At 34.8% G+C, this 14198-nt stretch overlaps 1 protein-coding gene across 3 annotated transcripts; it reads left to right on the top strand.

Annotated features, from left to right (window-relative positions):
• The first annotated feature begins 2240 nt into the window (after window positions 1-2240).
• Window positions 2241-12411, top strand: LOC143257526 (uncharacterized). 3 transcript variants are annotated; one of them, XM_076516319.1, is made up of 4 exons: window positions 2241-2436; window positions 7625-7684; window positions 8628-8998; window positions 9773-12411. In XM_076516319.1, the coding sequence occupies exons 2-4, from the start codon at window positions 7649-7651 to the stop codon at window positions 10818-10820; spliced, it is 1455 nt and encodes a 484-aa protein (XP_076372434.1). In that variant the 5' UTR covers window positions 2241-2436; window positions 7625-7648; the 3' UTR covers window positions 10821-12411. The 3 variants fall into 3 exon arrangements, with proteins under 3 accessions (XP_076372434.1, XP_076372437.1, XP_076372447.1); XM_076516322.1 differs by lacking the exon at window positions 2241-2436 and adding an exon at window positions 5443-5530; XM_076516332.1 differs by lacking the exon at window positions 2241-2436 and adding an exon at window positions 6468-7081.
• The last annotated feature ends 1787 nt before the right edge of the window (window positions 12412-14198 follow it).

Here is a 14198-nt window from a genome sequence, read left to right as displayed (position 1 = left end):
GGATATTTGTGATCTCACCACCAAGGGTTTCGAAACCCGGTTTGCAGCGTTGTAAGTCTGCAAAATTATCGCTGTTCCAATGGGAGCAGCACACATCTTTCAACTGTTTTTAAGCACAAAGTTGCACAAGGTGCTATCTCTGCTGTGCTCGTCACCGGTATCGAAACCCGATGTTTTGCGATATAAGCCCTCATAATTACCTCTTAGTTCCCAGGGGACACTTCCAACTGCATTCTAATTATCATTTGAAATATGTTTATACAATCGCGTGCAATTCTTACCAGTTGTTCCCAATTTTCAAATTGTTATTAATTTAGTATCTTTAGATTCTTCAATTACACATCACCAACTGTGATTTTTATAACATTTTAAATAACATCTGGTCTAAACTACCACTGTGAAGAATATAGCGGATTATATTGACAAAATATGTGTGAGTAACCAACCGACTTGCTTATAACTAAAAGCGATCACTAGTTTGGAGTGATTAAAACATAACATTTCAGCGCTTATTACATTATCTTATATTAATAAACTAGACTATTTATCGTCTTGAAAAACAGTAAATGTGTAGTTCTTCGGAGAACATTTCATTTCCGATTCATACAAGTTAAGCTTTCACTTGAGTTACTTCCTCACAATTACTTTATTTACACAAGACTTTCAACTTTGTTCTACTTCGAGAGAAACATGGTGCAGTAGTCCTAACCAGAACAAGTTGCAAGGGCAGAAACACGACGCTTCTCTGGGACTCCTCGTTTGAAACTGGGTTAAAGTTCCGAACCTGCTGCCCTCTAACAACCTGGAGCAAACAATGAGTGGGGTTCAATGGACTTCAAGATCGAATCAATTTATTGTTGTGAGGAAACAGCTCCGGCCAACATCTTACGTTTTTACTACCAACTTATTTTAATAACTTACCCCAGTGTAAACATGTTATTTAACAATCTTACAGTGATGTAATATTACAATTAGTTACATTACACTAATTAACTGTTTTAATATCTTACCCCTTTACCGACCAGATGGAAACCTCTTATTTAACAATCTTGCAGTGATGTAATATTACAATTAGTTATTCTAATTAACAGTACAATTTTAACAACTTCTCACTTTGCCCGAACTTCCTCTGAACGTCTCTGTTCCCAAGTTTACGTGTGAAGCTATACTGGATGTTATTTCTGGTGTGAAACTAAAACAATGTTTGATGTTTTGCATAACTGAGTAAAACGTTCGTATTCTTCGTGCCAACTATAGAATACTGGAGACTAAACTACTTTCGTTATGACTGCATAAATATATGTATAATACATTAATAATTCCCAATTATTAAAGGGCATTACTTATACTGGAATTGTTATATTACAGATAGACGTACATTAACAAAGAGATAAACATCAGACACGTTTTTGTTTCACTTGTAGTTTGTGTTTTACAGTCAATAACACGCCCCTGTATTTAATGTTGTTTCTGGTTTTTATTAACACTTTCACCAGTCGGAATTTATAGCACTGTCTGTGAACAGTCAAGCATGAAGTCATTCTGTGATACAACGAAAGACCACAACATATCCACGAAACATACAGTCAAGCATGAAGTCATGCTGTGGTACAACGAAAGACCACAACATATCCACAAAACATTTACTTCGTTCAGTATTGTTCCTGAAAAAAATGTTCTTCGGTTGACAACCTTTCCAAGTAGCTTCCAGGAACAAACTCCAGATATATCGTAACAAACATGAAACGTCTTTGTGTAGACATTTCTGCTTTAAACGTTAATACGGTTGAATTTCACCATAAAACACTTCTACAGTGCTTACTTAGTACATCATAATTTAACACACACTCTATTCTGTGATCTAAAATTAGGCTTACCTACATTTTTATTATCGTACACATACAAATGATTTTAAATTCCTTATTTAAAAAAAAAACGTACTAGGGTGAAAGACAAAGTTGTAAGGATTCAAAGTGAAAATTCACGAGCGAAACATTACAGCTTGTATCTTTCAATTTGGTCAAAGTTGAAGTCGTAACCCTAAACCTGCGGGCAATTTTTAACTCACTCAACTTGATTTTCTGGCTTCTCAAATTAAGTTTAGAACCGTAATAACAAATTCTGAAAAACAAAACGTGTGATTCTTCAGTAACAGACGGCGCTAAACTGGGTCAGGAACATGATAACCCCTATCCATTACAGGAAAAGAAAGGAAAAAAAAAATCCGTCACTTTGGTGAGTGAGATTTAGGTCAGTTCACCTGGTGGTGTTTATAAGACCAGCAGATGATCTCTTCTCGCTTACTCGAATACCGATGGTTTAGAGCTACTTTATAAAGAACATCTTTAGGTACTCACGTTGTACAACGGTGACGGATAGTGTCAAGCTATTTCATCCCTTGACGTCACTACCGAACCAGGATTATACGATTACTAGGTGAGTGAATTGTAATGTAAAGATACCTGCGAGGACAAAAACACATGCGGTGACTTAAGGCGCTATTCTAAACAACTAATTCTTCATTAATTAACAAGGCTTTATTAAAATAACAACAAAGGGTGTCCAAGAAGACAGTGAACTGACCACCTTGGGGCCTAGGGCTTGATGTTTGGAAGAAACATACAATATCCATGTGTAAAGGCATTATTATTTTGGAGGTATACGTACAATATACTCGGATAAAGATTCTTTGTTGGTATACTCTTTTACCAATGAACAGTCACATTGATCGTAACATTTTTACGCCTCAACAGCTGAAAGGGTAAGCACGTTTGGTAGGAACCCACAAGTAAAGCAACGTTTTGGAAATAAGTGTACAGCATTCAGACAAAATACACAATATGTTAGTTATTTTGTATAACATATGCAGCGCCTCCAGGTAAAGATTTGTTGTTTTGGGGATAAATATACAATGTCCCTGGGTAGTTGTGTGTTTATTATAGAACTTCTTACCAATTTAAACACTCTGAATTCAACTACAAGTATATAAAATACAGTAAAGCCTGTCTAAGCCAGAAACTGCATAGGACGGAAACTTGTACAAACCGGAAATAAACATTTTGCAGCATTATTTTAAGATTTCTCTTATAAAACGCCCTCTATACGGCGGAACCTGCGGAACGCGGACGGAAAACTATCACCTTCCTCGTCTATCAACAAGTAGGAATAGAACCTGAGTAAGGCGGAAAAAAGTTTTGGATTAAATATTAAATTTCTTGTTTAATTAATAATTTGTTTAAATATTAATAAATTGTCGGACATTTTGTTACAGTAAGTATTGGTTAAACTTTGTAGAATGGACAGCAACTGTCTGTTGTACAGGCACAAGTGTAGAGGACGACGTTTTTCCATCAGCAAATGCGACCGAAAGTGCAGCCAATCGAAAGGCGGAAGACTTTCGAAACGTGGTCCTTTACACTTGTGCCTCCACAACAGGCAGCTGCCGTCCATTCTACAAAGTTTCATTACGAATACTCTGCTTTAACAATCTATCGAAGTATTGGTTAAATATAGTTATTTTTTCTGCCGTCATTATTCCAGAGGTCGCTATTCTAAAGAATGATTGACTGTACTTTTGGTCACATTTGCTGATGGAAAACTGTAGAAAGCATGGATAACAGGTAAAAGTGAAAATCCGCGTTGTTTCAAAAATTTAAGGACGAATCAACTTCCCGTGGAATGGAAAGCGAATAATAAAGTATGGATGACAAGTGCTATATTAGAGAAAATATTTTAACAAATTAAACATAAGAATGGAACAAGAAAATAGGAACATTACACTTTTCATAGATAATGCAACTTGTCACCCAAAAGTTCAACTTTCAAATGTTCGTATAGTCTTTCTACCCCCATGTACAACATCAATTCTACAGTCATTAGATAATTGAATTACACAGTGTATAAAGTTGAAATACAGAAAACTGATGCTTCAGCATATTATTACAAACATGGACGACTGTAAGATAAGCATCTGAAATGACCATGAAATTTGACGTGTTAGATGTAATAACATTTTAAAGTTATTCATTCGAATGCGTAAAAGATGAATGTGTAATAAAGTGCTTTCGAAACTGTGGATTTATTCTTGATAATGGTGGAGATTGTGGAAAAGGTGTTTGTTGCGACGATTCTAGTGAAATCCAAACTCTGATTGATGCAGATGATTCTGTGAACGTTGACAAGAATGTTTTAACAGAAACTGATGAAAATGATTTAAAATCTATAGTAGAATCTCAAGATGGTAACAGTGCGAGAGATTCAAAAGATGAACAAAATGGAAAAGATAGTGAGGAAATAGAAAGTACTACTTCATCGCCAGTGTTAAGTTATATTAATTCTATTAAGTGGGAAAATGAACTTCATGAAAAGGTCGTAGAAATAGTGTTCTCTTTTAACCACATGAGAAAACCCATTACAAAACCGAAACAGTTGAAATTGGACGCTTTCTTCAAATGAATTTAAGATTTTCTGTACTTATGTATATTTTGAATGTCTATTTTTGTTCAGTGGTGGAGCCAAGCATCCTTGGCTTGAGCCCCCCAAAATGAGCCAAGTCCTCCTCAGACCCCCAATATTGTTAACCACATACATTCATAAAACATGGAAAACACAATCGTCGTTGTTGCTTAACAATTAACATCAGAGACATAGATCTGTAGAACTCAACGTCTTCATTACGATGAAAGATAGTTAGCCTGATAGTGACCTTACTTTTCCTCAGTGTGTTAACTTCACATGGGATAATTAGTTTCTGCTATGTGAACTATGTCTTTATGTTATATTTCTTTTGATTTGTAGCTTTACTTTTAATGGTATATTAAATGTTCAATCTAAGCTAATCTTGATTTTCTTTATTATTATGTATTACCTTGAGTGGAATTTAGGTGAGCTTCCTGTTTTATATATACACATATTTAATAAACAGATTATTTCTAATTTGTAATAATGAATTATTAATCAGAGTAGGAGTTTCCAATGAAAACTGCATTGAAATGTACCTTGGTATTTACATTTTTATAATTTACCATCTATACGTCATATTGATGGCATTTTGGGAAACCCTTCTACAGGTTACCTCAGCCCCAATGACAATATCGTGGCGCCGCCTCTGTTTTTGTTCTTATTCTAATAAATATAACGTAAACAGTATAACTTTATTCACAAACGTTTTTCTTCAGTCAAGCAAGTATAACGTTTCGTTCAAAAATTATATATAATCAAGGAAGTGTACGTTCACTATGTCTAACCGGAAATTCACCCAGTCCCGTGCGATTCTGCCTTAAACAGGTTTTACTGTAGTTGGTTATATGCCTATCTTAGGAACATAATGATTTGATGTAAACAAATAACAAAAGCCTGTAACAGAACCACAAGTAAAAACTTGTACCGTTACCACATCCCTTAAAGAAACGCTACTTTCCACTGTTTATCGTGAAATGTTTGTAAAAACAAATGGTATTGTAGTTAGTTTTAGAAATGACAGTAATGGTACGATTGTATGTTTGAAGGTTTTTTTTTAACTCTTAGTACAGTAAGTACAACCTTTGTTATTATTGTTTGTACAATATTTTACTATTGTTTGCCCAGTAAGTATAATATTTACTACTCTTTTTGGAGTAAGTATAACCTCTTTTACTATTATTTGTCCAATAAGTACAACCTTCTATTATAGTTTATTTACAATAATTATACAACGTACGAAGAAAACGTCTTTCTTAGGATTCCGATAACATAAAGTTGTTTTTATACAGTCACTTGATAACATGTAATGTTTCTAAGCTTAAAGGAATATAAAATAAAATATATGTAACTACTGCGGTCAAAATGTTTCACAACCACACAGTAAATGAACATATTCCAGCTCACAACACTGACCAGAATCTGTGACGAGATCTATGTAAAAACATACTGAGAATTAGATGGATTTATTATACATTATTTGGTGTAACACATGCCGTTAAAATCCTACCTGTTATAAAGTTTACATTCGATTCCTGTATCCAAATCTACGTATTTGTGGATCATCCAATCAATATACTTCCTTATTCTGATCACAAAATATTTCCCATGTTACGGTCTGTTTTATGGGACCTCACTGTGTCAGTAATTATCAAACTCACGCAACGTTACTAGGACAACCTATCTGGGATTTATTTCTGTTGCTAACCGTCTTTGTGTAACTTGTTTCACTCACATCTACAATCTATACAACTAGAAAAAGTTTTATTGTTTCAAGAAATGTGCCTTTAGAATTCATAGACACGAAACGAACAAGGAGAGAGTTATATATGTACCTTATCTGTTTTTCTGATTTCTGCGCGAAGCTACACAAAGGGCTATAATCGTCCATAATTTTAATTGATAAAGTTGAGGAAAGAAAGGTAGTAAAAACACCCACCGCCAACTTTTAGGCTGTTCCTATCTCAACCAATCGTGGCCCTAAAGTGAAGAGCGCATATTTGCGACAAAATGCAAATCGAATTGTTATATTCGCAACACGAGCCACAAGTCAACTCTGAGGTCGACATAGAGGAAAATATTAACTCAGTCGACTATGAACAACTTGAATGACGATTTTTAAGAAATCTGTCGTCAGGGGAATCCAATTACGTGTTTGTCCTTCTCAGAACGCACAGACGTCTGCGTGGGGTCTCGCAACACGTGCACACAAGAAGTGAGTGTGGCGAGATCAAGTGAATGGAACAAAGCAACTGTAAGGCGTTAAGTGCTATTGAAAAGCCTCATGTTTTTAACCACTCTCGGCATGCGTTATTTCAACGTGTTATGCATTCTTACACTAACTAATAATCTATAATTCACGTCACCCATATTTACGGACAACCCATGCTTTTATACAAAACAATTCTGCTGAAGTATAAGAAACCTACATACTTGGCCAGCACGAATAGTATCACTGACTGACAATTTTTCAGTTCCTGTCTTTTGTTTATAATTTTCTGTTATTATGGATTATATTTCTCATTATTATTAGAATCCTAAAATAGGTTAGGTAAAATGCTACTCAAACGCCTGGAATGTTTCTCATAAAGACAGATCTGTTTTATATATATTAGTAACGAACGTAGGTATAAAGTAGTTCACTGTAGTTCAACTTTGCCTGTCCGATCAAACATTATTCATTTATCTGTTAGAGTTTACAAAAACGTAATTAGTTATTAGACAAGTAAAAAATTTCGTTACACCTTTGCCCTAGTTGTTCGCGTCTCGAAACTCAATTTCACTGAAATATTAAATAAATCATGACAGTAAATCTAGTTAAAACAAATTAAAAACGTTTATACTCTTGGAATAACAAAAATATCCTTAGTTATCGTGTGTTCCATGCAATCATGAGCCCCCTACATTTACAAACATGAAATACCTAAGCCTAAGTTACAGAGCTGCCAGTTACGTTATAAAGGTCTAACTCCTACATAAACGAATTTGAGGAAGTTAATAAATACATCAATTTATCTAAAAATAACTCAAGACTTGTAGTGTAACTTATTCGGTTAGGAACTACTGAATATTAAAACTTGTTTTTCATGATAAGACTATCTTCTTCGATTGGACGTTTCTTTATAATAGCGAGTAATAAATATATATTATTTCTTACAATCGAAAGATCCGGACTCATTGAAAACCAGATATGAAGTGTTTGACTGTGATTTTCATGTTTTTCGGGGTAAGTAAGACAAATCTCTGAATTTACTTGTATATAAAGTTTTAATGATCTGTATAACTGTTTGGCGGATGTATTTACTGTTATTAATATAGGATAAATTACGCTGTATTAAGACAATAGAAACAACTATTAAATAAAAACTTTATGGTTTCTTCGTTTCTAGCGCAAAGCTACACAATGGGCTGTCTTCACTATTGTTTTCCACGTGTAATCTAACCCTAGATTTTAACACTAAATCTGTAAATTTTTCACTCCTCCGCTAGGAGAAGATCAGCTACTCTTATCTGATGGAATAGTGAGATTTAACCGTCACTCTTATAACGCCCCAATTTGTGAAGAGCACTTATTTATTTTTGCAGAAGCGAGACGCAAATCACCTGAGAGTCAAAGGCTCGACATACTAACTTGTATGCCACGCCCAGCACCTAGTTAGTTATTCGTGGAGCAAATGCTATTACATTTTTATAGTAACGTACATAATTGGCAAGTGAAGACAATTCTAATAAGTTCGGAAAGACTACTTTTATTTTCGACCTACACTGCCCTTTATACACGTACAAAAACTAAACGCCCAGTGCAAAAGTTTTGGATGTAACTTCCTTACCACCAGTCACCACACGGGTTATATCCAACAAATTCACAAATGTACAACTCCTGAACTTACGGTAAGCAGCCCAGTACAGTAACTACCAGACCATTTGGCCTACAACTATAATACATTGGTTATACTTCCTGATGTGATGTCTCCCCACTCTAACAATACAATCATGTATCAGTCCACAATTCAACCGAGACAGTGTAAAAATTAACTTTACTATTTCTCCCTTTAAATTAAAAAAACAAGAAATCCAGAACAGATTTCAGCACATATTATACACCATCCTATCTTTACATCTGTTTTGTGGATATTCTAATAGACTTGTGTTTTTACGTGTTTTTATAGATGGCTATTGCTCAGAATGCAAGGGGTTATGGCTCTCCCCCTGCCGGGCAAAGCCAGGTTTTTTTGCGGGATTTCTCTGGTGAATCCCAGTTTAATGTAAATGGTCAAATCCCTCACCGAAATTCCGTGATAGGAATATCACAAAACGTCCCTCCCGCGAGACCAGGATCCCAGCAGACCAACTCTAACTTCAATCTCAATCCTGTTGCCCAGAATAATCTTCCAGACAATCAACTCCTACCCTTACCTCCAGGGGGACAGATGGCTCAGATTCTCAATATTGAAGTCCAGTGTGAAAAAGAGACCATGGGGTTAAAAATAGAATTCAGCACGCCTTTCAATGGAATCATTTATTCCAAAGGATTTTACAGGTGAGATCTTTATGTCCACGACACTTAAACATATATGGTTCTAAATACTGCCGTTGTTTCTGATCATCGAACAAACTTTTGTTGACCATAACTTATGAATTACAACTACATGACGAAACTTTAAAAAGCATTACTTTACTGAAGACTACAATAGCCACACTTCTGTTTATTTAAAGGGCAAGTTTTTATGGCAGTGTTTTACCTTCTCGTCGCTGGAATTTTTTTTCACCTAATTCAGGGTAGGGGATTGCACATATTTCTACACCATAGGAGTTTATATGGATATTTTAATACTTGAAAATAAAACTGATTTGACAAACTTTTTGAGAAATTAATAAAGAAAATTCAAGTACAATCTCTCAAGAACTGTAGACGGGATATTTTATTTTTTTTCAGACACGTCTGTATATAAACGATATACGTCAGCACGCTTCAGTTCACAAACGTATCGTGAGAATTTTTATAACTGTAAATAATTTACCATTAGGTATTAGTGAAGTGAGGAAGAAATTAATGTATTTTCATTCATTCAAAAGAGACAGACATCAAGTTTCGCTCTCTTTCATTTTACAATGGTACAATCAACAAATATTGTATTTCACTGATTCAAATATTTACGTGAAAATAGATATTGTAATTCAAAAATGTTTGATACGATTTGTATGTACTTCATATTAACTTGTAGCATTCTTCCCTTTTTTGTTTCCACATATTTAAAGTGGAAGCAGTGTGTCAATATTTGGTTCTAACTTTATACTATCTCCCCCTCTTTAGTGACAGTACCTGTTTGTATGTGGTACCAAACAGCGGTCGATCTGTTTACGAATTCACTGTTCACCTCGATCGTTGTGGTACCCAGTTTGTAGACCAATTCAACCAAGGTGGCCAAGCTTACTTGGAAAATACTATAATAATCCAAAACGAACCTGGTTTTCAAGAAGTGTGGGATACTGCACGACATATTCGGTGTCTCTGGACAGGCCAGTTTGAAAGGACCGTTACGTCCAACGTTAACGTGGACATGTTGGATATTATCTCCATCACATACAGTGGAGACTCGGTGGACAGTTATATGGATATTCAGGTTGGGCGAGGACCATTTGCTGCTCCTGTTACAGGATTGGTCAGAATCGGAGATACCCTTACGGCGGTAGTTTACGTGCAAGGTGCTAATGACTTCGATATACACGTGAAAGAGTGTACTGCTCATGCTGGTGACGTCAGTAGCAGTGTGCGGCTGACAGACGCAAGAGGCTGCGTGATAAAGAAGAAGTTGATGGGTCCGTGGCAGAAAACAAGACAGACAGGAAACAGTGGAGCAGGAATCATTGCCTATGCTTTTTTCCAGGCCTTTAAATTTCCAGACACAATGGAAGTATTCCTGGAATGTAACATCGAACTCTGCAAGTTCCAGTGTCAAGATTTCTGCCCCGAATATCCACAGCCTCGATCAGGAAGGAAGAAGCGAGAGTCTCGCCCAAATCTTCAAATGGTGGAGGAAGACAAGGACGGCATCCTTAGACTTAACGACAAAGTGGGGTCAATCCGTTTACTTCGTGGTATCCGGGTGGTTTCTCCAGAGGATATCACTGTTTCTGAGAGCAGAAATGGAACAATGACCTTGTCTACAGGAAAGTTTACCAACGGAAGTTTTTGTCTGTCTACATCCAGTTTCGTCACAGCCTTAGTGGTAATCCTTCTGATCCTTGTCATCTCTTGCACAACCACTGTCTTCCTCTGTATCAAAGTCCGCAACACTTCTTCCATCCAGTCCTCTGCACTACACGCTTACTCCCACCGCGATTTGCTGGGCAAACCTTAGTCTAGCCAATGACTTTCGGCTTGTTTATCACAAAGAGGACAGTATTACTCGATCCATGCATATCACCAGAAAAAAACATTATATTCAACTGACAAGCCAGAAATACTTTCTTTGTGTTACCACCGAGGTGGAAAACATATCGTGACACGCTGTATGCTATATATTTATGGTGCTGGTTTCTACTTGAGTTTGGAAAATTACAGAGAAATTAACATACTTACTGTTTTGGTCATTGTAGTAGCTTTCTAAACACAACATTTACTGACATGTCTTTAGTTCCTCATGATTGTTTTTGAATAATAATTAATTGGAAACTTTTCTCATTTTTCTATTAACGAACAGAACTTGTAAAAATGAGCAAAAGAGTTCTGTGTCGGTTAAAAGGAATCCATGCATTGTGGACGTGAATAACTGTATTTATCATAACGTTACATATCGAATCATTAGAATTTACTAGAAGCACAATGTTCCTAACAAACCAAAGTTGGTGTTATTGGTATATAGCTTATAAACAAGTGTGATATAAGGTATGTTTATTTTAACAAAGCTGTGTTAACATGACAACTTATATTAAATATTAACTTATACGGTCTTTGTTGTATTTGTTATAAAACTATCTAATATATATATATCACTAGGACGTTAACAATTTAACAAAACAAATGTGTAAGGCATCACCTTTGCATAAATTTAACATGTATAGAATTTAGTGAAATTTTTCTACACAAATCATTCCTATTATATCGGAATATTTGCATAATTGATCTTCTTGTAATTACACGTTCAATACGAAAACATCAGTCCATGAATAATAGTTCTTAACTTTGATTTCACCTGGTCGCTTGATTGGAAATAATGAAGTCTAGACAGATTGTCATCTGAATAAACTCGTGGACAAACTCTACGAACTAAGCCCCCCGCTAGTACAGCGGTATGTCTCCGGATTTACAACGCTAAAATCAGGGGTTCGATTCCATCGGTGGGCTGAGCAGATAGCCCTTTGTGGCTTTGATATAAGAAAAACACACAAACACACACACTCTACGAACTAAAGTGACGGGTGTTTCAAACATTTATTAGTAAATTGAGTATTTAATTTAAAAGTCTCTTCTTATTTCACTTACGTCGTGTGTTAAAATGCATCTTATAGTTCATATGCATCCGACACAAATTAACAATGGTACCCCCACCCAAGTCTTAAAATAGTTCATCACCCTAACCTTTCGCTAGATTAATAGTGGAAAAAACATTTAACAACGTGAACTAATTAACAGGGTTCTATGTTGATGTGTTTTAAAAAATCAATTATCATAAGCAAAACATACTAATAATTAACATTTAATTACTGAACATAAGTTTAAGTCTCCTAAACAAGGTTTATAATATTAAAAAAATAAAACCAATTTTTAAATCTGACATAATCACGTAATTACTAAGCCTATAAACTGTACAGTGTGTTGACACCATTGTAGTTACTTATACTATTTAAAACTGTAATCTGAAAGTAAATGTAAGCATTGACAAAAACTACATAACAGAAAACTTTAACAGAAGAAAATTTCATTACCGTGGATAACATTTCTACAAAAAAAAAACACTTACTGTTCATTCTTTGTCAATCGCCTAGACGACACAATAAAACTTCATTAGTTTTAATCCTAGGACAGAACTAACACTATTAGGCATAACAAACATGCACATATTTATACAAACAGTAATAATTTACAGGTGTTCATGAAACTAGGAAATATATTAAAAAAAAAATAATGAAACAACACAATACCTGATATCTAAAGTTTTAAAAAAATATGGCAGATATAAAATGAAATTAGTCCCCATTGGTAAAACAACGATTCAAATAACGATATTTCCTTGGGTATAATGTGATAGTTCTAGTTTATGTCGCACGACGACGTTGCAGATGACACACAAATTCCAGTTCCTGGTTACACCACGAGAGAGCGTGTGATTTTATTACAATTATTTTACAAATTCACATAATACTAATGAGTGTTTTAGTTTTTGAACTTATTTGCAGAAATTATAAAAAATCTCAGAACAAATAAGATTGGTAGAGCCTACACATATTTCTTATGGTTCGCCACAGTTTTAATAGAAAAAAAACTTCCAAACAAAGAGGACATAAAATCGATTATTATAACTAGCTAGTTTTGAACTTTTTATTATATTTTAGTAAAACAACTAAATAATTAGTACCTAATTCTCTTAACTAGTCAACAAAAATGATTTACATGTGCTCTTTATAATAACAGCCATTATCCTTACACATTAAAGTCACAATATATATATATATTTTATTTTGGCCTTCGATCATGATGTTCATCTTGTCAAATTCAAACACTTAACAGTGGTTAAAATAGAGATTGTCGGTGATACACGACTAATCAGTAAGTTAGATTTGCTAATGGCTACTTCTAGGCCTAAACATTCTATTTGTGATTTTAAGACATATTATTTATCGTAAAAATAGACCCATATAACGATTTAAAACAATTCCTTTAGGGTGTTTGATATATCAAATACCGTGGCGATACGTCATTGCACATACCTTCGTAGTTTGGATAATTAAATATTATTAAAGTTCAATAACGTAACCCATTTTATTTTAAAATTTATCTTGACTGGAACTTTGAAGACACATTTATAATATAAATGTAATATACGTTTTTATTTGTTTGAACGATCATGTAGGATGGTTTGTTTTTGAATTTCGCGCAAAGCTACACGAGGGCTATCTGCGCTAACTGTCCCTAATTTAGCAGTGTAAGACTAGAGGGAAAACAGTTAGTCATCACCATCCATCGCCAACTCTTAGACTACTCTTTTACCAACGAATAGTGGGATTTACCGTCACATTATAACATCCTACGGATGAAAGGGTGAGCATGTTTGATGTGACGGGGATTCGAACCCGCGACCCTCAGATTACGAGTCGAACGCCTTAATCCACCTGGCCTTTATGTAAGATGGTAAACGATAAGTAAATTTAATATGAAATGTTTTAATAGCAGCTTATTTTTATATTTAAGGGCGACTGTATTGTTTGTACTCACGTTATACCTTGAGAATAGAGTTCTTAGCGGAACTGTGCTAGATAATAAACAGTATTATTGACATCATATCAGAGTTACGGAAGGATCTCGGAATCGGGTTAATAATTATAAACAAAGATTCTGAGTGACGTATCAAAATGTTCACCCACAGGTAATGAAGAAAAGAAACTTTGTTTACAAAGAAACAACTTGTGAACAGAGCGTAAAGTTAATCACAAAGACAATAAGAAAGTGTAAATGTTTTTACGTAAATGAACAATGAACTTCAAATGAGTAAAAAAATTATTAATATTAAACGATATCG

This window comes from Tachypleus tridentatus, chromosome 1 (genome assembly GCF_004210375.1).
Source record: "Tachypleus tridentatus isolate NWPU-2018 chromosome 1, ASM421037v1, whole genome shotgun sequence".
In the NCBI taxonomy this organism is placed as follows: Eukaryota; Metazoa; Arthropoda; class Merostomata; order Xiphosura; family Limulidae; genus Tachypleus; species Tachypleus tridentatus.
Note: the sequence above shows the minus strand (reverse complement) of the source record. Positions and strands in the feature narration are given on the sequence as shown.